This window comes from Asterias rubens, chromosome 4 (assembly GCF_902459465.1).
Source record: "Asterias rubens chromosome 4, eAstRub1.3, whole genome shotgun sequence".
Classification (NCBI taxonomy): Eukaryota; Metazoa; Echinodermata; class Asteroidea; order Forcipulatida; family Asteriidae; genus Asterias; species Asterias rubens.
In genome coordinates, this window is record NC_047065.1 from 7826888 (window position 1) to 7853761 (window position 26874).

A 26874-nucleotide genomic window follows, 5' to 3' on the forward strand; every position below is an offset into this window, starting at 1 on the left:
ACTTTGTGTATCTCAACATGTACATGACAAAAAAACCTGTGAAAACTTGAGCTCGATTGGTCGTCGGAGTTGCGAGATAACTATGAAAGAAAAAACACCCTTGTCACACGAAGTTGTGTACTTTCAGATGCTTGATTTCGAGACCTCAAGTTCTAAACTTGAGGTCTCGAAATCAAATTCGTGGAAAATTACTTGTTTCTCGAAAACTATACCACTTCAGAGGGAGCCGTTTCTCACAAGGTTTTATACTATCAACCTCTCCCTATTAATAGTTACAAATTAAAGTTTTAAGCAAATAATTTTTTTGAGTAATTACCAATAGTGTCCACTGCCTTTAAGTTGCAATGAACCTTATTACAATTACAGGCTAAAATAAAAAATATTTGAATGTTGATGCTTACCATGTTTAAATCACACGCATTACAGGGACCCTAGATGTCTACAGCACATGATGCGGAAAAATAGACCTACATTTTGCGGTTTGCAACTTCCAACTGTCTAGTTCCCTGAATAAAATCATAGGTATTAGTGCACCTGAATAAGGAAACAAACTTTTTTCTTCCACCCTTGGATAAGTGACAACGACGGCTGCACCGTTAAAAATCAATAAAGTACTGCTCATAACACATGATTCAACCTGCACTCGCTAAATGTTAACTAATACTTATGTTTTCTACAGATGTTCTAAAAAAATATATAGAGACACTAAAAAAAAAAAAAAAAAACATCTTACTAGTTTTGACTACAACTGCTTGATAACCAATATCCCAAAGAACACATTTTGATTTTTGTTCAATGCACAGCTGGCCCCATGCCTTATAAATCGGTCACAACGTACCCAGATGGGTTACCCCCATCCGCATCATTACCCAATGCAGATGGGTTCCTAGAGGGGTAGGAATGTTTACCCTGCTGCTCAGATTTGGCTCCTCTGTACTGGTACTCTCTAGGGCTAACCCTCTGGGTGGAGGGGTACATGTCTCTCAGAGGGTCATGTGGGGAGTATGGTGGGGGATCGGGCGGGGGCGTTCCGGGCGTTGGGTATCTAGCTCCTCCAAAGGGGGTATAGTTTGGTGGGATCATTCTACCATTTGCTGATGACGCCCTCTTTGGGTAATGGGTACCTCCTGGGGTAGGCTCCGTAGGGGTGTCTGGTGGGGTAGCTGATGTAGGTACTGTGGTGCTTGGTGATAAGACTGGAGAGAACTGCTCGGAGGGACTGGAGTTTTTAGGAGAGTAAGGGAAAGCACCAGGCGATATTCGCTGGATGTGACAGGTATAACAAAGAAGATCATCGTGTAAGGGGTAGCATCTCCTGCCATCTTCATCTGACAACTGAAGCCCACAGTCCTGAAAAATTAAAACAACAACAGAGGGATTTAAAAACAGTTGGAATTTAACTTGCATTAAAGGATTTGGGTACTTTTTGTAAAACAAAACACAATGTCCACAGATTTACATTAAACTTACACCGTTTGAAGATAATGATAGTAGAAAGCTTACCTTAAAATATTAGTTGCTGAGGTGCTGTAGTTTTTGAGAAATGAGTATAACAATGTCATGAAAATACGTTTTTACATGCTAAAATAATTTTTGTCTCATGATCACTGAGATTCTTCTTTTTCTCATGACATTGTTTTACTCATTTCTCAAAGACTGCAGCTACTGAGCAAGTAATATTTTCAGGGAAGCTTTCTACCATCATTATCTTCAAACTGTGTAAGTTTAGTGTAAATCTGTTGAAATTGTGTTTCTATCCTACAAAAAGTACATAGACCCCCTTAAACAAAAACAAGCCACTTATTGAAATTGAACAGATATGGTAAAAAAATCAGCAATGTTTAAGGCTCAGTTTCATGCATAGCATTATATATGCAGTATATTTCTCTCTGCTAGTCTTCGTCTCAGTAAATTGTACAGATTGTAAGTTAAGAAGTGTCAGCTACAAAGTTCCTTTCTGTTGAAACAAAATTCAAGCTCTGTTTGAAAGTCTGAGGCTTTGCATGTTGAAGGGCTGTAAGTGCACTGGGACACCACAGGGATGTAATCTAACTAAATACATGTACGAGGGAGAGAGTAAAGCACTCTGTGCAGTCATTGCTGGGACGCTGGCAGAGCAAGACTTTGTACACACTTTTTATGCAAATTAAGCGTCTTCCTAAATGAGTAACACAATCTCCTAGGCAAGACAGTGAGACATAATGATAAAGATAATTGCCCACAAATGATTGCAACTAAACAAAAAATGAATCCTGAAACTGTGCAGACGATAGGCAAGTAAAAGTGTGATATAAATGGAAACTGTAAGGTCAATTTAAAGTGCGTTCCATCAGAAAAGATTTTTTTTCAGAATTGCAGTACAGGGTGCATTCGTTTAGCTTCCCTGGGTTTAGCCCGGTCTGCCACCGTACGTTCTAATAGCTTTGACGTGGCTCAACAGGGTCAGCCCCCAGTGCCATGCTTGTGGAGTGGGTCACTTGGGGGTGACCTGAGGTGCATGCCGTCACCACGAGAGGGCGAGTGTGAACGTTCGATTAGCTCTTGTCAGGGGCTCATCCGAGTGAGCACTGCGGGGTCGACCCAGGGAAGCTAAACCAACGCACCCACAGTAATTGCTTTCTGTTCAGTTGCTGTCCTGTCAGTAAATTGAGCAAATCGTTGAGGAAGACACTTAGCAGAAAAAGCACAAAACGCATGTGTACAAACTCTTGCCCTGCCAACATTCCAGCAATAGCGGCACAAAGTACATCACAAGCGCCTAGCGATTGGTCTGGGTCTATACATAAATGCTGGACAAATTTGGATAGTGATTCCTAATCAAGTGCAGCTGCCTGACTCTGACTATAACAACCAAAATGTAGTTAATAATGATATATCTGAAACAAAAAGTCGCATCCCCTTAAGGTGATCCCCTGGTTGCCGCTTCCCAGGTTGTATCGTAATTTGGGTGTGATCGCTGGCTACCCGGCAGTTAACGGTTGTATGGCTTCTGACTGGCACCCCCGAACAAAGATATTGACAAAATAGGGACACCGCCAATTTAGGGCTAGATAGCTCAGTTGGTAGAGCGCCGGCACATTAATCCGGAGGTTGATGGTTCGAATCCCACGCTAGTCAATTCTTTGTTCAAACCCAAAATTATTTCAAAATTTACCCAGTCAGTTTCCCTTGTGGTTTATATTGATAAATAATAATATGGTGAAACCACAATTCTAATGTTATTCAGTAATAGTGCAATTTTAGTCTGTTAGGGTCAACTGAAAGTAAGGCAATGTACGAATTGGAGGCTATGACTTAATCTACGGCTGGGTCACTGCGTCATTATGCACTGAAGTTTAGGATGTCCTTAGCAACACCCTTACCAACAGCCGAAGCCATAGCTGTAGCTGCCAATCCCGAGTACAGCTTATGGGACATCCCAGTCAACCAACAAAAACTCCTCTACCTTTTCCAATGTATCTGCCAGATCACCAACATTCAAACCCAAACAAAGTATCTTCTTGTGTTTTACTGATTAATTTGAGGCTTACCAAGCAACGATAACATTCAACATGGAAGTCCTTATTCATTGAGACGACTCGCACTGTTTCCATGGTACCCTGTAAAAATAATCACAAAGCAACTTGTTTATTATTTGCATTATAAAAACACCTTTAAAAAAATATAATGTTTGGTGCCAATGACCTGTGCAAATGATCTGTGTGCTTGTTAGCGATGAATATGAAAAAGTAACAGAGGAGAAAATACATCAAGTAAGGAATTTACTAATCAGTAATTTGGTCAAAACTTACGCACTTTGATTTCTGAGAAACATGGTTTTATTAGAGAGGGAATTTTGGTCAAATTCAGTTTTGGGATTCACTCATCTTCAAATTGAGAGAGTCCAAATAAAAAATTGGGGGGGGGGGGGGATTACAAGTCTGTAATCACACATTAAAGGGAGTGGACACTATTGTATTTAAGTATACAAGTATTAAATATCAAGTTATAAACCACAAAGGATACTGACTGGGTAAATTTTTAAATAATTTTGAGTTGAACACAGACAAATTGACTAATTTGAACCAATAACCTCCAGACTAACGTGCCTGCGCTTTACCAACTTAGCTATCTAAGCCTACGCTGGCGGTCTCCACACTATTGTTTAATTATCCATTTGTTTGATCACAATTCTGGTATAAATTGCAAAAGTTTGAGAAATGATCAGTCAGTTTGAGCTGAAACAGGGAACATTTCATTTAATTTCAAACATTTGAAGTATTGATTAACAGATATAATAGAAACTGAAAAGTAGGCCATCCAACTCCCAGCATTAAACCGTGTTGATAATTGTTTAAGCAAAGATTTGAATGAAGTGATTAGGATTAGTAAATGTTTATGATTAAGCTTTAGAGGAAGGCTGAACCTCAAGTATGATTGATTAAAATCTTGCCTACAAATTAATAGAATAATTACAAAATAGCGGCATATTTTACAAAGCTTCTAGTCAGATATGCCAAGATTCACAAGTTGAAAAGCAAGACAAAGTTTATGTTTCAGTCTTATTCTTGATTTTTTGAGAGGTTTTCTCGAGTTGTCATCATATAATGACAGTGAGAGTTTTCTTCCTTTCCAAATTGAATGTAAAATTTTTAAATGAGAGGGCGGGGAGACGGGGTTGGACAACTTCTTCTAGCACAATGTTAGTGTCTTCCACACAGCCATTGTAAAACAGTAAAATCAGGAAATAGTATGAACTGGTGAAGTTGTGTTTATCCACCAGCTCATTTACAATTGCTGGAGATGTTACACTTGTCCTCAAAGTAGCACAGCACAGCAGTACTGAGCTATGTAATTTGTAATGACATTACTTAGTCTTGTATATAAGTAGGAATTTGAAACTTTGCATGGTGGGATTGTCGACCGTATTGACGTCACCATATCTGTCCTACAACATGGCGTCTTTGCGCGTGTGTGCATGTGCTGTTGAAATCAAAGCGGGAATGCTGCATGCTGAATTTATGTACGCAGCTGGATTTGCATACAGTTTGCCCTAAAAGATGGGGACTTTCATAGCAAAAAAGGGGTTATTCAATACCGTCTCTAAGGTTTGCGGTTTGTTGTAGCCCGGTTCATACTCCCTGCGAATGCAAATGCAAAATGCGAAGCAAATATGGACGCACAAATTCACAACCAATAATTCGCAACAGCTGAACTGCGTTCAACTCCTGTGAAACACTCGTTGCAAAAACAGCCCTGTGATGTCAAAATTTGTTTTACATTCGCAGGAAATATGAAACGAGCTCAGATCTCATTTTGAGTAGTGGTCATTCTGAGTCAAACCCCCGGTAGAACCAACACTACTAAAACCAAATTTACACATTGGTGCTTCCTCAAATCCCAGCTGATAAAGTTTGTTGTATGTTCTAAGCCTGGTTTTAATCGAAATATCTATATATCGCAATATCGATTAAGTATCGCAACATCGCGTTGTATGTCCTAGTGGAGTGAAACCAAAAGAATAGGTCATTAGAACACCTCCCTTATGCTTTGACTGTCTCTTCTACAACTTTCACTGGGAGTTTGAAGACTGACGATGTTAAATTTAATGAATCGCGATTATACCGAATATCGCGATATATTGTCGACGATATATCGTGAATAAAATAAATTGATATCGCCTAAGCTTAGTATGTTCTTTAGTGCCATCTTTGGGTCAAATATGCTTTGGCATGTACAGATTTATGCAACTCACACATGTGTATGTATGATTATTTGTAACTCCTATAGTATATGTGCACATTATCTTCAGTTTTATTTGCACCCACAGCATACAGGATAGCTAAATATGGCTTGTATGTAAGATCGTCTATTACCATGGGGTGATCGCTGTTTTTCACATGCCCGGCCATCTCTTTGGAATAGTGCCCACTTCAACTCAGAAAAGCAGATACTTGTTCCAAATTCAAAAATCATCTCAAAACATATCTATTTCGCAAACAGTAGCCTCCAAACTTTTGGTTGTCTTGTGTCATTGTGTATTAGCAGAGTTCTTGTTTTTTTTTTGCGCCAGGAGTGTCATTATTGATAGACATGGCGCACTAGAAGTGTTCATTATTATATTATCACCGAAGGTGACAAACCATGTTGGATTTTCTGCTACATGTAACTGAATGAGGAACTTGGTAACAGGGGAATGGTGGAGGGGGGGGGGATAGGTGTATTGATGGGTATCAGAGAAGAATCAGAAGAAGAAACAAAGGGTGCGAATGAAGGCTAGGGTGGTTCCACTCTGCAGAATGATGTCATGACATGATGCAGAGTGGAGCAGCAAATACAAGAAATACCTCTACCGGAGTAATGGCATCTAGGCAGGCTGCACACTTAGGGGCGAACATTCTGTCGAGGATACAAAGCAAACAAGTATTAGTCAAATTGCTCTCTTGTACAAATCAATACAATTAAAGCCATTGGACACTTTCGGTGACCAGTATTGTCCAAGGCCCACACTTCGTGTACCACGACTTATATATAAAATAACAAACCAGAGAAAATTTAGGCACTATCGGTCATCGGAGAAAATAACGGAAATACCCACCCTTGTTTCTGCACGTCTCGCCGTGTCATGACATGTGTTTAAAATAAATCCGTAATTCTCGCTAACGAGAATTGATAATTGTTTTAATGTTTTCTCAAAAAGTAAAGCATTTCATGGAATAATATTTAAAGAGAAGTCTTTCACCATTGTCTTCTGTAAACCCTGTAAGTTATTTGTAAATCTGTGAACTTTTTTTTGGTTTTCTGTTCCTAAAGTGTATAATGGCTTTAAAGGGTCACATTGCCTTGGATCGGTCGAGTTGGTCCATGAAAAGTGTTTGAAACTGATTGGTTATAAAATCCATATGGTTAGAAAGATGTTTTAAAAGTAAAACATAATGATCCACACAAACAAATCTCGAAATTGCGTGGAGTTCATTTTACTTCGCGAACTAGTACGGTCGCCATTTATGGAGTAAAAACTTGACTCCACAAAACGGCGTGCCGTGTTTAGTTCACAGCGATAAGGAAAACCATGCAATTTCAAGGCGTATATGTGTGGATCGTTTTATTCTACTTTTAAAACATCTTTCAAACCATATGCATGTTATAAAAAAAACAGGTTCCCATGTTTTCATAGACCAACTCGCCCGATCCAAGGCAATGTGACCCTTTAACTGAATCAAAGTTGCTTCTATCTACAATGGCTCCTCAACCAAATGGTATTATGAAGTTTTAGCTCAAAGTACAAGACAAGGTTAACAAACAAAAGGACAAACACAAATCAGACTTTCCTTATAATTCTGTTAATCACTCTCAGTCGCACCTTTAACTTCTATTTCAATTTCACACAGTATTCACACCACTATCACCACCACGTCAACCTACATGAGAAACTCTCACATGAACAGTTTTTCTCTACCTTAATGAATGTAAAAACTGAAGTTCATAAAGGGTTGGAACTACCCTCATATAAGTAGAAGCTTGTTGTAAGCCAGACAGATTCTGTGGTAGCATCAAGTTAAAGGAACATTACAAAATTGGTAAGAAACAAACATCATGAAGATCACAGATTTACATAAAACAAAACTCACACAGTCTAATGATGATGATGATAGTACAATTTATACCTTGAAATATTTCTGTCTAAAATGTCATATTTGATGAGAAATAAGTAATCTAAATTTGCGTTTGGAGTTTATCGCTCAGTGAGCATTTCATTCATTTTTGTTTTGGCATCGATGCAATGCAAAATGTGTAATAGTTTTTTTCACTATTTTCTCGCGACCCAGACGGCAGATCGATCTCGAACTTCTACAGGTTTGTCAGTTTATGTTTATGATGGATTACATAAAGTGCTCACACTGCCAGCAACTGTTTTGTTAGCAAAACCAATTCTGTAATATTCCTTTAATGTTACATGGCTACACCCGAGCTCTGTATTAAGAGAATTGTCACATACAGGGACTAGTTTTCTTCGGTCAAATGGTTGCTGGACACCATTTTCGGTACAACTGCAGCACAACCCTATGGACACAGACAAGTCTGGCACCATGTATTTGCCCATGCAATTTTTTTGGGACACAAATGGTTTCTTTCCCCAATTCACTCAGGGTGCTACCACAAGGGCCCTATTTCATGGCTCTGCTTACCGCACAATTCTGCGCTTACAGCCCATAGTATGCTTGACAGCGCAACGTAAGCACAGAATTTTTCAGTGAGCATAGCCATGAAATTGGACACTGGCTGCATTTGCTACCAACAAGCATATTCTCCAACTCTAGCTACGGTCAAAGCAGAATTTCATTGATTACAAATTGTCGATAGGAAAATTCTCCCAACACTCATTTCGAAAAACTGTTTGAGGGAACAAGAAATCTCCTTGGTGTGACTGTGAGAATCGAGATGAACGAGTGAATGATATAGGCTACACGTACAGCCTACAGGGTTGTTCATATTGAACATACCTGCATGTGCTCCAATGAATGTGAAAATAAGTGAATCAACGACTCCATTCACACAGAGTTATTTTGAGAACGATACCTTCATGTACAATTTTGCTTGACACTGTAGTACAAGTGTTATCAATCTTTTTAGTCAGTGAGGAAATTCAATGTTTACAGAACAAATTTGTGACAATATCTCTTTAAGCCATTTGCCAGGATATAGTGTAGATTATTTTATCTCAAACGAGGAGTTTTGATGTTATAGAAAAGCTCCAAAAAGATTATGGAATGTGATATAGAAATTAATGCAGCACCATAATACCACTTCAACTAATTACTTTACGTGAATTCATCAACATGAAAGATTAACAGCAAGTCTCTCTTACAACTGTCAACTTTTACAGTCTGGAGTTTGTTTTAGAATGGAGTGATAGCAAAACTTGTTTTAAACTACTTCCAGGTCAATGTTACAATGTAGTATTACTTTAAAAACCTACAAAATCAAAAACCCAACATACCTACAAATTTAATAACCCAAACCCAAACCCAAACTTAAATTTATGGAGAAACAAAATACCACACCAACGAGAAATTGTCAGTTCCAAAGGTGATCTTGAATCAAAATACGTGACTAGATGAACAAATGAATAGAAATACATGTACATGCAAGACGTGCCACAGCATACAACAGAGAAAGATATAAGGGACAAAACTTCATGCAACTCTAATACCAAATACAGTGAGTTTGAAATCAATATAGTTCATTCCAAGTGGTTGAAAATAAGCACATAGTTAGACCATTGGGCAATCAAGTTTGAAGCAAGACACAAAATTCCACTACGAGTGTTGTAGGGGAACCATGATAACCATCCACTGCACTTGCAAAAACCAGGGTAATTTGTCTTTTACAGAACGGTATCAATCCAAGTCAGACCTTTCAAGGAATGCAATCTGCAGTTTTTCACAAAATTGGAAAGTTCCAGGCTGGCTCAGCAAGACTCGGTGTTTACAAATGTCTTATTATTATTATTATTATTATTAAATAGCACAACCGATAAACCAAAAACAAGAAAATTAAAAGGTCAGCTGTTAATTTGCTTGCCTGATAGATGGGTTGTGGAGATTTGGGGTACAATGTACATGCTATTGCTATACACACGTAGTCTAAAACATCATTGACCAGACACAAGTGGGTTGACATGTTACACAGATCATGCAGGAAAATTGGAAATCCAATTTCAAAAAAGATAACCATGCAATCACATTCATTAAGATTGGCTTTATATACCAGACCAACAAAAATGTAACGAGTAAACAAAATGATAGATCCTCTTCACCATAAAAAATATGTACAAAAAAACCATCTTGACAAGTAATAAAGAACATGTACTGTATGTTTACCTTCTCCTGAATCAGTTGAGATACAGAAAAAAACACAAAACAAACTGTTACATCTCAAACCAGTTGGGAACTTGATTAGAAAGTATTGAAGAATCTTAAAGGAACGTTACAGAATTGGTAAGAAACAAAAATTGTGAAGATCACAGATTTACATAAAACTTACACAGTCTAATGATGAAAACATCTATTTCTGTCTGAAATTTCATATTTGATGAGAAATAAATAATCTAATTTCGCGTTTTGAGTTTATCGCTCAGTGAGCGTTTTATTCATTTTTGTTTTGTCATCGATGCAATGTAAAATTTGTAATCGGTTTTTCACTATTCTCTCGTGACCCAGATGGCCGATCGATCTCAAACTCTACAGGTTTGTCAGTTTATGTTTATTGTGGATTACATAGAGAGCTTACACTGCCAGCAACTTTTTTGCTAGCAAAACCAATTTTGTAATGTTCCTTTAAATGAGTATGCCGATTAAAAAACCCAATACTATAACACTAAATTGCAACAAAATTTAGGTGTATACATACATGAGGTAAATGGAATGTCACAGGTGTATCACTACAAATTGAGTTTGTAATTATTGAAAGTTCTTAAGATTTGCGACGAAGTAGTGAAGTATTTATTTTGAATTTACATGTTGTCAGGTAACAATACTGGACCATGACAAAAACATTTGCCATATTCTGAATGCACAAGCAACAAATAGGATCAAACATGTCACTGTTATTAAAATTCAAACTGTTGGGAAAAAGTCCTCACATGCTCTCAAGTTTGCATACCATAACTCACATACTCATAAATTATGTAATGATGCAACTTTTTGTTTTAGAACAGTCGAGGCATTCGGAACACTTAATTGAATTGAACATGTAGGCCTACACTGTACAGTCAATGTGCATGCATTGCATACTTGCTGCCACTAAAGTAAACAGTGAATCCATTTGTGTATTATTATTAGAAATAACAAAAAGATTTCAATTTATTGTGCACCAGCTGATGCCCTCTCAAGGCTGGGTGTATTTGGTGACCATGCTACATGTACATATAACTGGATAAATATTGAAATGCCATTCAATGCCAAATGACATTCAAAGGGGTATCCAGTAGCTGGTTGCATGAGAACAGATCTAAATGTACGTACATGTAACCATGGAGCTATGTAACCATGTTTTAACCAAATTGATTTAGTGCATTAAATTAATTAATGTACTTTAGACTGCCTGAGGCTTGCATAATGTCCTACATACTCCAGTACGTCAAAACACAGGCTCTTGTTCATGTGAGAGCATTGTGGCATAATATAATCACCAGAAATCTGGATTCTTGCGTTTCAGGAGGCGAAACAAAAATGGCCAAACAAAAAGCACATGCTCTTGTTCATGTGTGAGCATTGTGGCATAATATAATCACGAGAAATCTGGATTCTTGCATTTCAGGAGGCGAAACAAAAATGCATTCAGTATTTGTTTTATCAAATAATAAACCACAAAAAAACTGCCTGGGTAAATTTGAACTGATTTGGGGTTGAACGAAGAAAAGTTTACATAAGTGGGATTTGACCTAAAAAACTCTGGATATGGATTCAAGTGCCTGTTTTCAGTATCAACAAATGTTCAAGCTATTTTCTTAGTGATATATCCCATGACCTTAATAATGCAAACATCCAAATATCAGCAGCACAAACAGACGCCTACATGAAATGTGGTACTGTTTGTAAAATAAACTACCTGTGTTTACATTTATTGAGTTTAATCAAAGCGCCATATACTCTGGGGTTTTTACTTTTTTAAATTTTTTATAAGTTGTTGCAAAAATCGGAAAAACAAAAATTCTATTTGTAAGGATCATCTATGGGGAAAACCCACAACAAGATTTTGTGTTAGATAAGTTTATACATGAACTGGACTAATTAAATGACACATGTGCAGCATTTGGCTGAACACACTGGATACAATAACTGAGAATCACAACTGGAGCAGTCATTGGATGTACCTTATGAAGATATGCATTATAAGTAATGTATTTAGTGAGCAATTATGAACTGATCAGCATCATAGACCTTTCTCATGCTGTCACCATCTTGGTCATGTGCCCAGTTTCCAATAACAGTAATGAAAGCTAACATTCATTGTGCATGGCACCAGACCATTATTTCGTCTAGCCTCAGTTTGGTTTGTTTGTTTGTTTATTTGTTTGTTTATTTCCAAATATCACAATAAATAATCATAATACACAAGAAAAAACAAACAAAGGGTGATACGAGGAGGGCACCAGGAAAAAGCCTGGACCCTTTAAAATATAAATTAATTGGTTTTACTTTATAACAATAACAATGTTGATTGATGAAATAAAAGTACAGTGAAAGGTATAATGCATACAGCAAAAATAGCACAAAACAGTGAGTTGGAATGGAGTCAAATCAAGATGACCACATCGTCCGTGATTAAGGGCTACACTGTACATTTCATTTAATCTGGTTTTGAGGACAAAGAATGTCAGAAAAGCGAACTTAATCACTGCTTTTGCCAGGAACCCAATTAAGAGAAGTTGAGGAAGGAAGTTCTAGTTTAAGTTGCGGGAGGAAAACCCAAGATAATTATTCCAGGGAAAACCCACTCAGTCAGGTAGGGACTGACCATCCCATCCATGTAGTGCCCTGGCGTGATTTGAACCGGTGTCCAAGAGGTGGAAGGCGAGGAAAGACACCACTATGCCAGCTCAACCACCAAATCACCAAAAATGTCACCGTGAACAGTTCTAAATAGTATTATATGTTCAGCGACTTCAGATAATTAAATTAATAAAATCAGCTATTTTGTGTGTATTTCTATGAACACCACAGTATACTGATCGTTTGCTTATTTGGAGAAATATTTTGACTTGAAATACAGTAAAAACAACTCACATATACAACAAGCAGTTGATCAAATTCACAAAGGAAAACAGACTAAAATAAAATAAGTTTGAGACAGAAATTGCATAATGGGTAACAGTTTACCTTTTCCTGATATCATGAGAGTAATAGGAAGGCATGGGGAAAAGGAAAAATGGGAGAGGTTAGAAAAACTACATCACAGTAAACATACAATGCCTAGATAGTAAGTCTCATTCAAAACAACTTTGATTAACGCAATGTGATTAAATTGTTCTCTTTCAGTGACACACACTCCCACTCTATTGAACACCTCTACATGTAAGTTAGATTGAGTAGGATAACTGTAAAGTACACTACCCCTAAGTAGGTTTTTTGAAGCATTTGAAGGTATTAATCCAACATAAATGTAGATGCATGTATAAAATTTTATTTCAATAGGTAGTAATGCTTTTGAGATATTGACGAATATCTGGATGGGTTTATGTTCTTGCAGGAAGAATCCGTAATTACAATAAAAAGTCTGAGAAACGTTTTTCAAGATTGAAATGTTTTTGAACCCCTCTCTCTTAAGCCAGATTTTTTGAGTGTCAATATCAAACAAGAACAAAATTTGATCATCGTTCCACTTCAACAAATTTCTCATCACAAATGTAAAATGCGCAATTCACCCAGTAATTGCCTTAGCATTGATTATGAGATGACCTTTTAAGATCCAATCTCAATGGCACTTAGTTAAATACATCAAGATTTCTACATGGAACACTCTGTATATCATCACTACAGACAACTTCATTAGCATCAGCAGGGAGCTGTTAAACTTGCATGTGATATTCCGGCCTGGAATTGCAGGCACGTAGGCCACAGCCTCTTCTAATCCTGGTATTGGCCTTGGTGCCCATTTGAATGTTTTGCATAGACTTTAAGATTTTCCTATAAATGTGCCCTAAGCAAAAATAAAATGGCGTTGCACTCTCAAAACGAGAGTCCATGGTAGGCCTGGATAACAAGGGCTTGCCCGAAACGACGACTTTGGCTACACCTACGGCTAGATGGAGCATGTCTTCATTACTGGCAGACTTTTTAAAATATTTTTTATTATCGTCAATGTGGAAATGTTTCAAGTCATCTGGGCCCAATTTCATGGCTCTGCTTACCGTAAGCACAGAATCGGCGCTTACGGAAGCAGGACATTTTGTGCTTACGGCAAGCGTATTTCACAGGTTAGGGGCAAATAGTGGCTTCTGCGCGTGCGTACTGTGCGTTACTAGGCATTCTACGCTTACAAGGCTAGCGCAGAAATTAAGCGATGCATGTAGCGGGGAGTCGTGATTCTAAGCCCAGAATTCGGCGGTAAGCAGAGCCATGGAATTGGGCCCTGGTTTATCACATTGAAAAGTAAGACACTTGATCTGATCATATTAAACATTATAACATATTAAATAGCTTAAGTAATTCATCCTCTATATGAAACCAATAAACTGATTGGCGAGCTCAATTTATTTTGCATTCCAGTTGCAAAAGTAATAATTAAACCCCCCCCCAAACGCCCCCCCCCCAAAAAAAAAGTTTGCACTTTGTAGTACTCTCTCTATACATCCACACACTCGCTCAATGATCACTTGTTCATTATCATCAATTTCATTTTTTATAAATTTAAACACAAAACTGATATCAACTGATATCACAGACAGAATTTGACTCCTGTTTTGTAATAAATCAAAAGACACCACAAAAAAAAAAAAAAATGTGAATATAGGCTCAACGGCGACATTTACTTCTGCAAATCAAAATCTCAACCAATACAAACCTTTTTCAATTTGGGAATGTCTTTTGGGAAACCTATCATGACTTAAAGTCACTGGACACTATTGGTAATTGTCAAAGACCAGTCTTCCCACTTGGTGTATCTCAACATATGCATAAAATAAAAAACCTGTGAAAATTTGAGCTCAAAATTGGTCATTGAAGTTGCGAGATATTATAGCTTTATAATGGAAGAGAAAAAAACTTGTCACACAAAGTTGTGTGCTTTCACATTCTTGATTTCGAGACTTCAAATTCTAAATCTGCAGTCTCAAACCAAATTCGCAGAAAAATACGTTTCTCTCGAAAATTACGTCACTTCAGAGGGAGCCGTTTGTCACAATGTCTTAAATACTATCAACCTCTCTCCATTACTCGTTACCAAGTAAGGTTCTATGCTAATATTTTTTTCCGAGTAATTACCAATAGCGTCCACTTACTTTAATAAGGTACATGTACAAAAGCATGTACTGACATTTGACAGAACAATTTCTCAAAAAGTAAAAACCAGTTTTGATTTTAAAAGTTCAGTGACCGATAGGGTAAATATTTTGATAAATTGATGTCGAGGGCTATACTGACATAATTTGTAGCATCTGGTACTTACTTATGATAGTCTTTGACACAGTATATCTTGTGATCCACATCAATGGTGAATGGGACACCGTCTAGACACAAGTTGCACACTACACAGCGGAAGCAGCCGGGATGGTAGGATTTACCCATGGCTTGTAGTATCTAGAATACACAATAGTCATCAACATTATTAAACATCATTGAAGATCTCTTTCAGGTATAATACTGGCCCCCTAATAATCATTAGCCCAAACATTGATCTGTTATTAACCAAATTATAACTAACTGTTTTGTTTTTGATCACAGAAACATCCCTTTTCAGGGCGCACCGCACTAAATAGGGAGGAATAGGAAGTGTCAGCCTTATAATAATAGACAGATTTGAGAGCCCAAGAAAAGGGATACAGTGTAAAATAATTTGCACCTTGTGACCTGGGGTTTGTTGACTTCCAACTTGAGGTATTTTGGATGAAATATACACATGTAGTGAGCCCTGAAATAAGTGGTCCTATTTGCTGAGAGATGTAGAACATTTTGTCAAGATTGATGCTCAGACAAATGATAAAGCTACACCAGTGTACAGGTATTATTATTTGAAGTGAGAATAACTCGATGGTCGCTCGGACTTCCCATATATATCAACTTGAGCAGACGATTACATTTCTTGAAAGAGTCAATGAATAATTTTCCTTTTACTTTAAAAAGCTGTAGCACTTATAATATTAATAATTGTTTGAGTATTGTAGAACATTTAGCATTTTGCATTGTGTGCTTTTTAGGGGCACATTCTTTTCCCAGAGTCCACTATACCATTATACATCTATAAAACATTCTCCCGAGATGGAGAATTCCCTCAATAGAATAATGTGCATGCTCTGAATAACAATGAATTAATGCTAAATATATGTGGACATGTACTTATGCCAACAGATGTTCACGTTAATGTTGGGCCTACATGTACATGATGTAGGTCTACAAGTTCACATAATGTTCATGTATCTACACTGTACACTGTACACTATCAATCAGCAGAGCTAGGACTTTGGGTTACGCTTCAGTAATCTCCATTGACTTTGGTATGTGTACACATTTCTCTACGGACAACTGTGTAATAACTTCTAACTGGACATGTCAACCTGGATGATGAATGCATTGTGTTCTTGTATAGCATGTGAAATAATATGTATTATATAACACCCAAGCAGATCCTTGCCATTTGATTGGAGGATTGTCCGTCACGTGATAGCAAATAAAAGTACCATTGCACGCTGAGTCACTCGCCGTGCTTTTTCGTTCCATCCGAAAAGTACCATTGCACGCTGGCACGCTGCCAGCGTGCAATGGTACTTTTCGGATGGAACGAAAAAGCTGAGTAAAAACATCACTGCGTGCGCGTGTCTTTGGTAACGCAGCAGCTGTTACTGCAAGAAGGCATAGTAAAATTACTAGCATTCGGCTTCTACAGTTGAAATTGTTTGTTTTGAAAGTTGTTTCTTTCAATCAAAATGACAAAGTTCTACTTGGATGTTATATAAAACAAATAATGAATGTTTTTCATTCGTGCAATGGTGCGAATATGTTCATTCGTTGAAAGCTGGAATGTTCCATTCAACTCGGCTCCGCCTCGTTGAATGGAACATTCCATCTTTCAACTCATGAACATATTCGCACCATTGCACTCATAAACATTCATTATGTGTATATTAACTTCCATAGGAAAGGTACACAACAGCTTTATGTGGGCTACTTTGACCACAACGTTGACCCAAACACAACTTTAAAGATCTTCTAGGAGTAGAGTAGAATGGCAACCCGAATTTAGCAATTTTTTGTTCAGAAAATTTTACCTGACTAAATTTGTAGTTCGGAAGTTTACTTCCAGCTGATAAGAGTTGATAACTGCACCACATTCAATGCTGTTTTTTTTTCTTCAAACAATTACTTATAAATGCGTTTTTAAATACAGAGAACTGTCAAGTGGAAGATTTTAATTTGGAGATTCCACAACCCACATTTCCAGCATACATGTTGGGGCTAGTGACACAAAAACTTGATCGTCTGAGGACCAATGCTGAAACGCTGTGCTATGCAATGTGCAGATATTGCATCACAAGCGCACAAACTGAACACTTTTTCAATATCCCCTCATCCAATCCCTGCAAACACTGGTTGGCATTTCTAAAATGAATCTTCATATATTATTGTAGTTGGTATTAGCCATTGAGGCTAGTACTTACTGTATCCATAATGAGATGGCCGCATACTGCACATTTCTCTGCTGTTTGTTGGAATCCTGAGTACTATCAACAGAAAACACAGTCGTCAAAATTAAATGCTGGTAGTGCTAAATATACCAACAACATACACACAACCATCATAGGAGCCATTGCAAATAATTTGATTCAGGGTTTCCAAAACAGCTTTCATTTTGGATGGTACACACATCATCACTTTTCATGTAGTGTCAACAAAATATGAAATATTTCATTATGAAGGATCTGTTGGAAAAGTCTACATGTTTTAGATTTTGGTTTTAGTTGATCAACATCCAACAATTACATGAATTTATCTCAAACTCAAATAGTTTCTTAATTATGCTGATCTTGATTAAAAAGTTGATGGTAAAAACACTAACCACTGGAATTACGCTTCATGAAGAGCCCCAAAAAAAATCCACTTTGTAAATTTTTACAAAGGGATCAGGGATGAAACTGAAATTTTATCCCTGCCGTCGATTTCACAAAACTCTTCCTAACTTAAGACTAATCTTAGGACTTAGGACGTGTCCCATACCTGCACTGTACTATGCAGACCTTAAGGTTAATCCTAAGACGAGTTACTCGTCCTAAGTCGAGATAAGACGAGTCCTAACTCTTTGTGAAATCGACACCAGGTTTTATAAAACAGTAGGCTAAACATCTGTCATGCACAAATTGTAAATGCAGTATTGTTGAATTTTTGAAATTGCTAAATATAGTTGGTAACCTATTTCCATGCATACCAAGTAATCTTCCTCACAGTACACATTGCCATGAACGTTGTAGAAAGCTTTCCCTCTTAACGTCCTCCCTGAAAAACAACAAAAATTTAATATTTTTAAATAATTGCAGAACAAACTGAATTTGTAAATCGAACTGTTTTAATTCTATAGTAAAGCAAACCAACGAAATGACTATGAACAAAGTAGAACAAAACAAAATCTGGCACGTAGGCTTACATGTACATGTACATGTACATGCAATAGTTTAAAGACACAGGGGTGGATTTCACAAAGGTAGTCCTAACTTAGGACTAGTCCTAGGCAATGCTAAGAGATATGACTGGTCCTAAGTTAGGATGAGTTACTGGTCCTAACTTAGGACTGGTCCTATCTCTTAGCATTGCCTAGGACAAGTCCTAAGTTAGGACTACCTTTGTGAAATCCACCCCTGGACACTATTGGTACTTACTCAAAATAATTGTTTGCATAAAAACGTACTTGGTAACAAGCAATGGAGAGCTGTTGGTAGTATAAAACATGTGAGAAACGGCTTCCTCTGAAGTACTGTAGTTTTCGAGAAAGAAGTAATTTTCCACGAATTTGATTTTGAGACCACAGAATTAGATTTTGAGGTAGCAAAATCACACAACTTCGTGTGACAAGGGTGTTTTTTCTTCCATTATTGTCTCGCAGTTTTGACGACCAATTGAGTTCAAATTTTCACAGGTTTGTTTTTTATGCATGTTGCGATATACCAAGTGAGAAGACTGGTCCTTGACAATTACCAATAGTGTCCATGAGTTTGGAGAGTACTTTAGCATCAACAAGATCTACAATGCTTTTGTTATTTGAGTGAACTTATCACAAATATGGTGTTTTTAAAGTATATTGGATATTACAAACTTTTAGTATATGTACACTGTAGGTAGGAAACTGCATACAAATGATACATTGATTGCTCAGTTTTTCTTGGCAAGTACATTACATGTACAGTACTCAATAAATTAATCTAATGTACTGTTAAATGCAAATGAGTATATATGTCCACTGTCCATACATAGTATAATCACATTGTAAATGTAGGTGAGATGTATACATGTATTCATTAATGATTTGTCTTTGTGGTTTGAACCTGCAAAAGGAAGTCATGTGTACAGGTACTGTTTAGAAACCTGTAACTAGTCCAACAGTTTTGCATCTGTATGTATTCACTGCCTAACCTTCAAGCTCTGTATATCACACAATACAGTAAAGAACACTTGTCCAATGATTACACAATGCACGAATGAACAGCTTGAAAGGAAGCTTAGAAATCAATTCATAACAATGTAGGATTGTGGTTTCAGGAATTGAGCAAAGCTCAATGCACAAATCAATAATGGGGGGAGACTACATACTACATAACTAGCTGAAATGACCAAGGCATCAAAAGTGAAACCTTTCTGTGCAAAAGTGTACAACTGTGTACATACAGTTATCACAATCTGCCCAACTGAATAACGATCTGATGGTTCTGAATGTATGTTTATGTTGGCTAATAATCTTCAGTCAATTGTAAAAGTGCAATCTTTAAAGACACATGACACTGTTGGCAAATGTCCAAGACCAGTATTCTCACTTCGTGTATCTCAACACATGCACAAAACTAAATTCATCGTTGAAGCAAGTTGCCAGATAATAATTGAAGAAAAAACACTCTTGTCACACCAAGTTGTGTGCTGTCTGATGCTTGATTTCAGGACCTAATTCTGAGGTCTAGAAATAAAATTCGCGGAAATTAACTTCTTTCTCGAAAACTATGTTATATACCGCTACTTCAGAGGGAGCCATTTCTCACAATGTTTTATGCTATCAACAGCTCTCCACTGCTTGTTACCAAATAAGTTTTTATGCTTACAATTGTTTTGAGTTATTACCAATACAATAGTGTCCACTGCCTTTAACCATGAAGGTAGAATTTCAATGTTGAGGCTATTAGGGTTCAGATTTTTGAGGGCCAACAAAATAATAAATTTTCGATGTATTTTACAACACAAGGGTTTAAAAGAGAGCATTCAATGCCTATGAAACAACACAGACCTTTGGACTAAAAAGCTGTTGTGAACTGTCAATATTTGTTTTACTCATGGAAGAGGGAAACAGCGCCATGATGCAAGTGGTTGAAATTGAGTGGGAAGAACACACAGTGCTTACACATCTGACTCATTATTCAGACTGTTTGACAGTCACATATGTAGCAGTGATTTTAGTCTCACTATGTTATCAGTTATTCGTCAGTGTGGTATAATATATGACATTGACATGATCACAATAAGGTATGACTGACTCTCTGCCTACTTGACTTCATCAAATGGCAACACTGATAAACTTTGACTGTGTCTATAAACCAAAATATAGGACAGACATCCTGTCCCCTTTACATGTACTGTCCCTGTACACTCAAATGTACACAAGCAGTCAAATAAAACTTCCATATGATGTCAGTCACCATGGTAGCAGGTTTCAAACCTTTACTACAAGTAACTGACACTAATATCAGCACCAAAGTAAAAGGTGTTCTTTTCATTTCCAATTTTGATGCACTATTTAACTAATGTTTAAAGTCACCAGGAAGTGGTATTTTTTCAAAATAAAGCTTTTGTCACTAATATATATGTGTTTTGATGAGTGAAATGTGAATAAACAGTTAACTAAGGTTTTAAAAAATCAGTTCTTATGTTATTTACAAATTTAAGAGTAGACCCCAACCCGAGAGGGCGCTGTTCGTGACGTCAATCGAGGCAGACTTTGCCTGCAATGCGTAGAGTAAACACAATTGCAAAGTACATGTACGGACCAAGTCGTGAGTTTGTACGTTTAAAAAAAAACTCGGACGTACATGTACTTTGCACGTGTGTTTACTATACACATTGCAGGCAAAGTCTGCCTCGAGTGACGTCACAAAAGGGGTAGGCGGAGTCAGCCCCCAAACACCTTTATATATTTTTTAAACATATAAATCGTGACAAACAATTACTAAAAAAATTGTTTTATTGTTTGTAAGCATATACTCTTATGTTTAAAAAAAAAAAAAAATTATTTCCAGGTGACTTTAAATTCGGCCTTACTACCAAGAGTTTGATCTTGCATCTTGAAATAAGCAGTTGGGGTCGTATAAAAATATAATTGGTTGATTTGTTTTTAAAGTTTGGATCCTTCTAAACTATGATTGGTTGATCTTTGGAGAGTTCGACATTTTGTAGTATACGATATGCTGCCAACTAATCTAATTGCGATAAGTTGCACCCTGACGATTTATAATTTTTGGGGGTCATGTTTGTGTGAGAAATTCACTAGTCGCCAAAGCTTCTCAATAATTGTAATAGGTGTAGTACCAATAACCTCAACATCAAAATAATATTTTAGATTTTGTGAAGGAAGTTTCTTCACAGTGAGTCTATGTTTTTGTAGCTTTTGCTTTGTTATTCTCAGCTGAACCACAATGTGGCACAAAGAAAATTACACAACAATCTACATTGAGCGAATCCTTATAGGCCCAACATAACCGGATCTTCAGATCGGGTCATTTTGCTTGTAAGTTATCAGACTTCAAGTTTGAGTCTTTTGTGACCAGTGACTCTAGGTAATAAGAAAGACTCATAACAACTGGAGAAGTTGAAGGAACATGAATCCCCATGAGCAATTGTGCAGCAATTTTCCAAGATATTGGGAGAAATGTGTATGACCGGACCTTATGACTTTCACAATAACAATATATCATGGGAGTCTTTGCATGTCATCACAATGATATATGGGGTCAGAGAACATCTAAACAGTCTTCCAGAAATCCTTTGTTGAAGAAAACCAGATGTGTATCACTGACATCAACCCCATGATAACGCACATTTTGTTATTAAAACGATAAAAATATAACTGAAGGTAATTCGGTGGGAAGCAATCGATGCCACAGTTTTACAGGATCAGATAAAACGCAGTCCCTCACTAGGAGCATTTATGCAGAATACAGCAGAGATAATGGGACACCAACAACCCACATTAAATTTGTTTATAACACGCCTCTTGCTTTTTCTGTATTCTGGTTGGCTGAAACACTGTCAGGTTGGATGAACTAATATAGTCTAGTGATCGCGCGCGCGTGTTTTGCGGGAACTAGTACCCGAGCGGGAACTAGTCTTTGAAAATAGTGCCCGGTTACAGCGCCGTCTCTTGACTTGAACAGTGAACTGTAACTACAAAACTTCATTTCTTTTCCAGATGTCTGTTCTTATTTTACATTTAAGACCGAGCTGTGTTATAAAACCCATATTGACTGGCATAATTCAAAAGAGGGGCCTATTTCCCTGGGCCTTCCGCCCCGGGAAATAGGTCGCTCTTCTGGTCACTCAAAGTCCCTCGGGGGAATAGACGTATAGTTACCTAGTTACCACATTGCCAGTCAATATGTGCATAATAATGAACAACATTTCTATAGTTATGCTCTTAAAAAAAAAGAGCCATTTCTATTAAAACCTTACCACAAGAACAACATGTGAAGCAATTTGTATGGTACAAGTTTCCCATAGCTTGACAGGCCTGCCCTGCACCAGTCACCTTCTCACCACACTTAACACAGCCACCTGAAATAAAAGTAGATACATTCAAAGTTAGTCATGACTCGTTATCTTGTCCAAACATGCTAGATGTTGTGCCTCAGCCAGAACTTTGGCACTTTCGTTGAATATGCAAGTCAAGGGACATCTGGTTATAGCCAACAGTATCTTAATGTGAAAATGTTAGACCATCTCATTGCTTTGTTCATTGTTGCTATAGATGTTGTAATGTGTAAAAAAAATTTTTTTATAAAGGGTCAAATTATATAAATCCATAATATGACCCTTTATCTGTTTTGTTTGTTTTGTTGTTGTTGTTTTTCCCTGTCGGTACTAATCCGTCAAGGAAAAACAACAAAGAAACCGGTTAAACCCAAAAGACAAATATGTGAATCTTTGTCACTGTACAAATTTTTTGCAATCAACATTATAAATTCATTGGCATATATTTTAATTCAAACTTCAAACCCCCACCCCACCCATTTTTTTTAAACGAGCAAACCACTTCAAACTACATCCTTCTCCCAAATACTACTTGGGCTTCGTAAATTAAGTACTTCCTATGGGAAGTTGTTGACGCAAATCCTAATGCTATTAAGAGGAAACTGTCATCCCAGTTCATTGTATGGTCAAATAACTGACCTACATGGTAGATCTCATGTTTTGTCAACTTATCAAGTCCAACTTTGATTAGTTGGCATAATGTGACCCTCCTCCCGACGGCCTCCGGCTTCACCCTTGGGAGGAGAGTTACGTTATCGCAACTTAACTTTTAGGCCAAGTGAAACTTCCAACATAACATGTATAAAAATTAATTTAAAAAATGAAAATGCATTGACAGAGATGTTGCGATAGGCCCAGTAACGATATAACCCTCATGAATCCTCCAGAGGATGATGCGGTTATGCTTTATTGTAACTATCTGTTAGTGTTATGGTTCTTTATTATAGCAGAACTAACCTCATCATAGCTCTAGGGGAACCATTGGATAACTTTTCGTATGGCACCACCACATTTTCACCCATTTCTATAAAAGGGATTTCTCATTGAGGTAAATTAGATACTATATTTTTTTCATATCAAATGAAAAAGTGGTGGGGCCATACAGTAACTTTTTCGAACAATCACAATATGATATGATATTGATACTTAAGTGTGGAAAACGTGGTGTAGAAATGGTTACATAACAATCAATCATAGCCATCCATCCTGCGACTGTCAAGAGGATGGAGGGTTATAATTATCGCAACAAATTAAAGATCCGATCCACTTGCACTCACCAAACTCCTCTCCATCTGGATTCTCTGAAAGTTCTATCTCGAGTTGACGAGTGAGCTCTTCCAACTTACGTTCCGCTTCCGAGGGGCCATGTGCCTTAGGTGGAACCACATCGTACCTAAGGAGGGGATTCTTCTTAGGCAAGGGCACTGACGTAACTTCGGGAGTCACTCTTGATGTTTTGGTTGCGTTTGAGACGGGGGCTGAGGCATAACCTTTTGTCACTGCAGATCCAGATTGTTTGATGTTCCCACCAATTTTATGGCCAGATTTTGTACTGTGCGCTGTTTCTTGGCTGTTACGTTGGGGAAGGGGTGCTGCCATATTCATTTTTTTATCTTTATTGTACTTGTCTTGAGAATAGAACCCCGAATCTACTGATGGAGATTTTTCTGATGACGATGATGATCTGTAACTAGATTTCGATGGACTCTCCCCTGGTGCGGCTCGTTCAGCTTTCTCAACAAGTCTGTACCAATCTTGGTTTAAGTCTGGATTTGGTAGCTTAATGGAGCTGGGATTTCTGTACTCTTCGGATTTACTTTTCCTGTTACTTTGTTTCTTCGTCCAGTCTCGATCTTGTGAATGACCAGAGCTGGTGTCAGCTGAGCTGCTGCTTATGGACGAACGATTGGACCCAGAACCCGAGTGTCTTCTTGTTGTTGAAGAAGGTTTATTCTCTTGCAGAGGTTGAAATGCAGATTGTCTGTCAGATGATCTTAAAGATTCTGACAAATTGTCAAACTGCCTTGATGCAGCATGTTGCTCTCGAGTATCCTGTTGTATCTCCGGACCATAACTGACTTCATGTGATCTTGGTTTGTTTTGTGATTGACGTGCACTGTGTTGATGGTTGTCCTTCCTTTCTTCAGCACGAGGAATTCCCTCCCCCACAACTGCCGCCGAGGAATGCCTGCAATTATTCCCCGGCAATTCTGTGCCGTTTCCCCTTCTTCGATCCGCCTCGCCGGTACCGTTTGCCTCGCGTCCGGGCTGATACTCGTAATCGTATTCGTTGTATTTAGCTGTCGAAGATGACTTGCGGTTATCCAGTGTTACTCCTGATGATTGTTGAGACTCTTTGAAAGAGAACGAATCACTGTTACTGTTTCGATGACTGTCTTTGTAGCTGTGTGACTTACCACTGCTACTACCACCAGTGACTAATGGCAGTGGCATCCGTGCTGTACCCTCTGAACCCGTTTGCCATCGGCTGCGGTCGGCTTGGGGATTGGCCAAGTTGTTTGACCTCTCGCTGCCATATTTGGATCCGTCTCCGTATGGCGCGAAGCTGGTTTTTGAGGTAGAATGGTCAGGTTCTTCTCTGTCATTCCAAGGGTTTGCTTTCAAATCATTCCCAGAGTGATGGTGATCATGTGAATTGAGGATATACCCGCCATCTGCGTAAAAATCGTGTGTTTGTTCCTGATTTGGTGGGGCGTTTACAGGGTACGCTGCGCTGTACGATGGAGGTCGATCCGCGTCGCGGTGGTTACCTTGGCAATCCAACAGATATGGGTCATTCCCATGTAAATTTTCTCCCATATATCCACGATTTGCACTCTCAATGTTCAAATCTGAAGCTCTAACATAATCGACGTAATCTCTCCCATCATTTTGAGGCAAACCTGCTACAGAAGAAGGACCAGAATCGTCATTAAAATCCGAGTACGAACTCCCATTATTTTCACCAAGTTTTTGTGGGTGATATGGTTTTGGTTTTAGCGTCGTTTCCCTCTCTCCGGACCAACTCTCCCCTTCCAAATGACCGATACTGTCTTGCTGTTCTTGGGCCTCTAAAATCTCATTGTAAATCTTGTATCGCCATGAAGAATCTTCCATATTTGGTGACTGGAGAAATGAATTGAAGCGTGTCCAAATGGAAAGGGTGTCAAGGTGTAAACATTCTTGTGTGGAATTGGATCCACATTCAACACCTGTTAACTGATCCAACGTGACCCAATGCAGCAAAAAGTGTGCAAAACAACAACACGCAGAATGCATGCATAATGCAATGGCGAGGCCGTGATGCGCGGAGTGATACTATTTACGTCAACACACAAAATGCATAATTAACAATAAAAGGTAAAGAGACACCACGTGTTTCTCTAAAAAACAGTAACATGGAAGTCACTCCCCCTTTTCGAAGTTCACATTAAATTAATTTCAAAAAAACTTTTCCAAACCGAAGATAAAAGGCTTCGAATCCGAAACATACGAACTAATGATCGGGGGGGTAGAACTACAAATAAATTAAACGCGTCTGCATGCCCTCGTCCAATGACAAGTTTCTTGTTTATTTTTCTCTGTTTTATGAGCAAACTGGTAATTGCATTGGGTGAATCCACATTGAGACCCCGATAAATAAGTGCAAACCACTGCTCAAAAGAACCCCAAAACAGATCACTGCAGCCAGGTTACCAGCCAGAATTTACAGTAATCATGACAGCGACTCGTATGTCCGATCTTAGCCAAGAAATTAGCTTAGCGGAAAATCCTATCGAGTTATCAGAGTGAATTACAATTTCGCAAAAAATGGATTGTGCCAGAACGTCAACTTGGGGTGGGGTTAGTCTTATATGGTCTAATTTTCTACGATGATCAGACCATCCCATCGCAAGCGGACTACAGTAGGCTTGACTATTTGCTAAAGATTGACAGATTAACACGCCCACTACATAGTTAAAAAATTAAGAAGAGTTAGTTATCGCCGACCTTTAGGACAAGCCTATAAACTATGCCTAACCTGCCCGCCATGATGCCACTGATAATTATTCTCGAATCCAAAGAAATTGTGTTGAGAAAAAAAAGTAGACGAAAGGAATCGAAACATGTTCGAATTCGTCTATAATTAAGCCATTTCATCAGAGTTCTTAAAACACAGACAAACAAACAAACCCCCTCAGTA

The 26874-nt window shown here is 37.9% G+C and overlaps 1 protein-coding gene across 4 annotated transcripts; it reads right to left on the bottom strand.

Moving 5' to 3' along the window:
• Window positions 1-270: 270 nt before the first annotated feature.
• On the bottom strand, window positions 271-25909 carry LOC117289105 (Wilms tumor protein 1-interacting protein homolog). 4 transcript variants are annotated; one of them, XM_033770071.1, is made up of 10 exons: window positions 23969-25909; window positions 22614-22715; window positions 18121-18188; window positions 17357-17419; window positions 15151-15281; window positions 12864-12869; window positions 9864-9869; window positions 6333-6378; window positions 3531-3599; window positions 271-1350 (listed from the first exon to the last, which is right to left on the bottom strand). In XM_033770071.1, the coding sequence occupies exons 1-10, from the start codon at window positions 25806-25808 to the stop codon at window positions 817-819; spliced, it is 2865 nt and encodes a 954-aa protein (XP_033625962.1). In that variant the 5' UTR covers window positions 25809-25909; the 3' UTR covers window positions 271-816. The 4 variants fall into 4 exon arrangements, with proteins under 4 accessions (XP_033625962.1, XP_033625961.1, XP_033625965.1 ...); XM_033770070.1 differs by having other exon boundaries at window positions 6327-6378; XM_033770074.1 differs by lacking the exons at window positions 9864-9869; window positions 12864-12869.
• Between the last annotated feature and the right edge of the window lie 965 nt (window positions 25910-26874).

Bases quoted from the DNA above. Each gene is read 5' to 3' on its own strand.
- LOC117289105 (XM_033770070.1), bottom strand. From the start codon at position 25,808: ATGGAAGATTCTTCATGGCGATACAAGATTTACAATGAGATTTTAGAG. The intron at 18,189-22,613 runs GTAAGGTTTTAA...GTTGTTTTTCAG, and splicing joins CTTCACATGTTGTTCTTGTG to GGAGGACGTTAAGAGGGAAA. The intron at 1,351-3,530 runs GTAAGCCTCAAA...TTAATTTTTCAG, and splicing joins TTGAATGTTATCGTTGCTTG to GACTGTGGGCTTCAGTTGTC.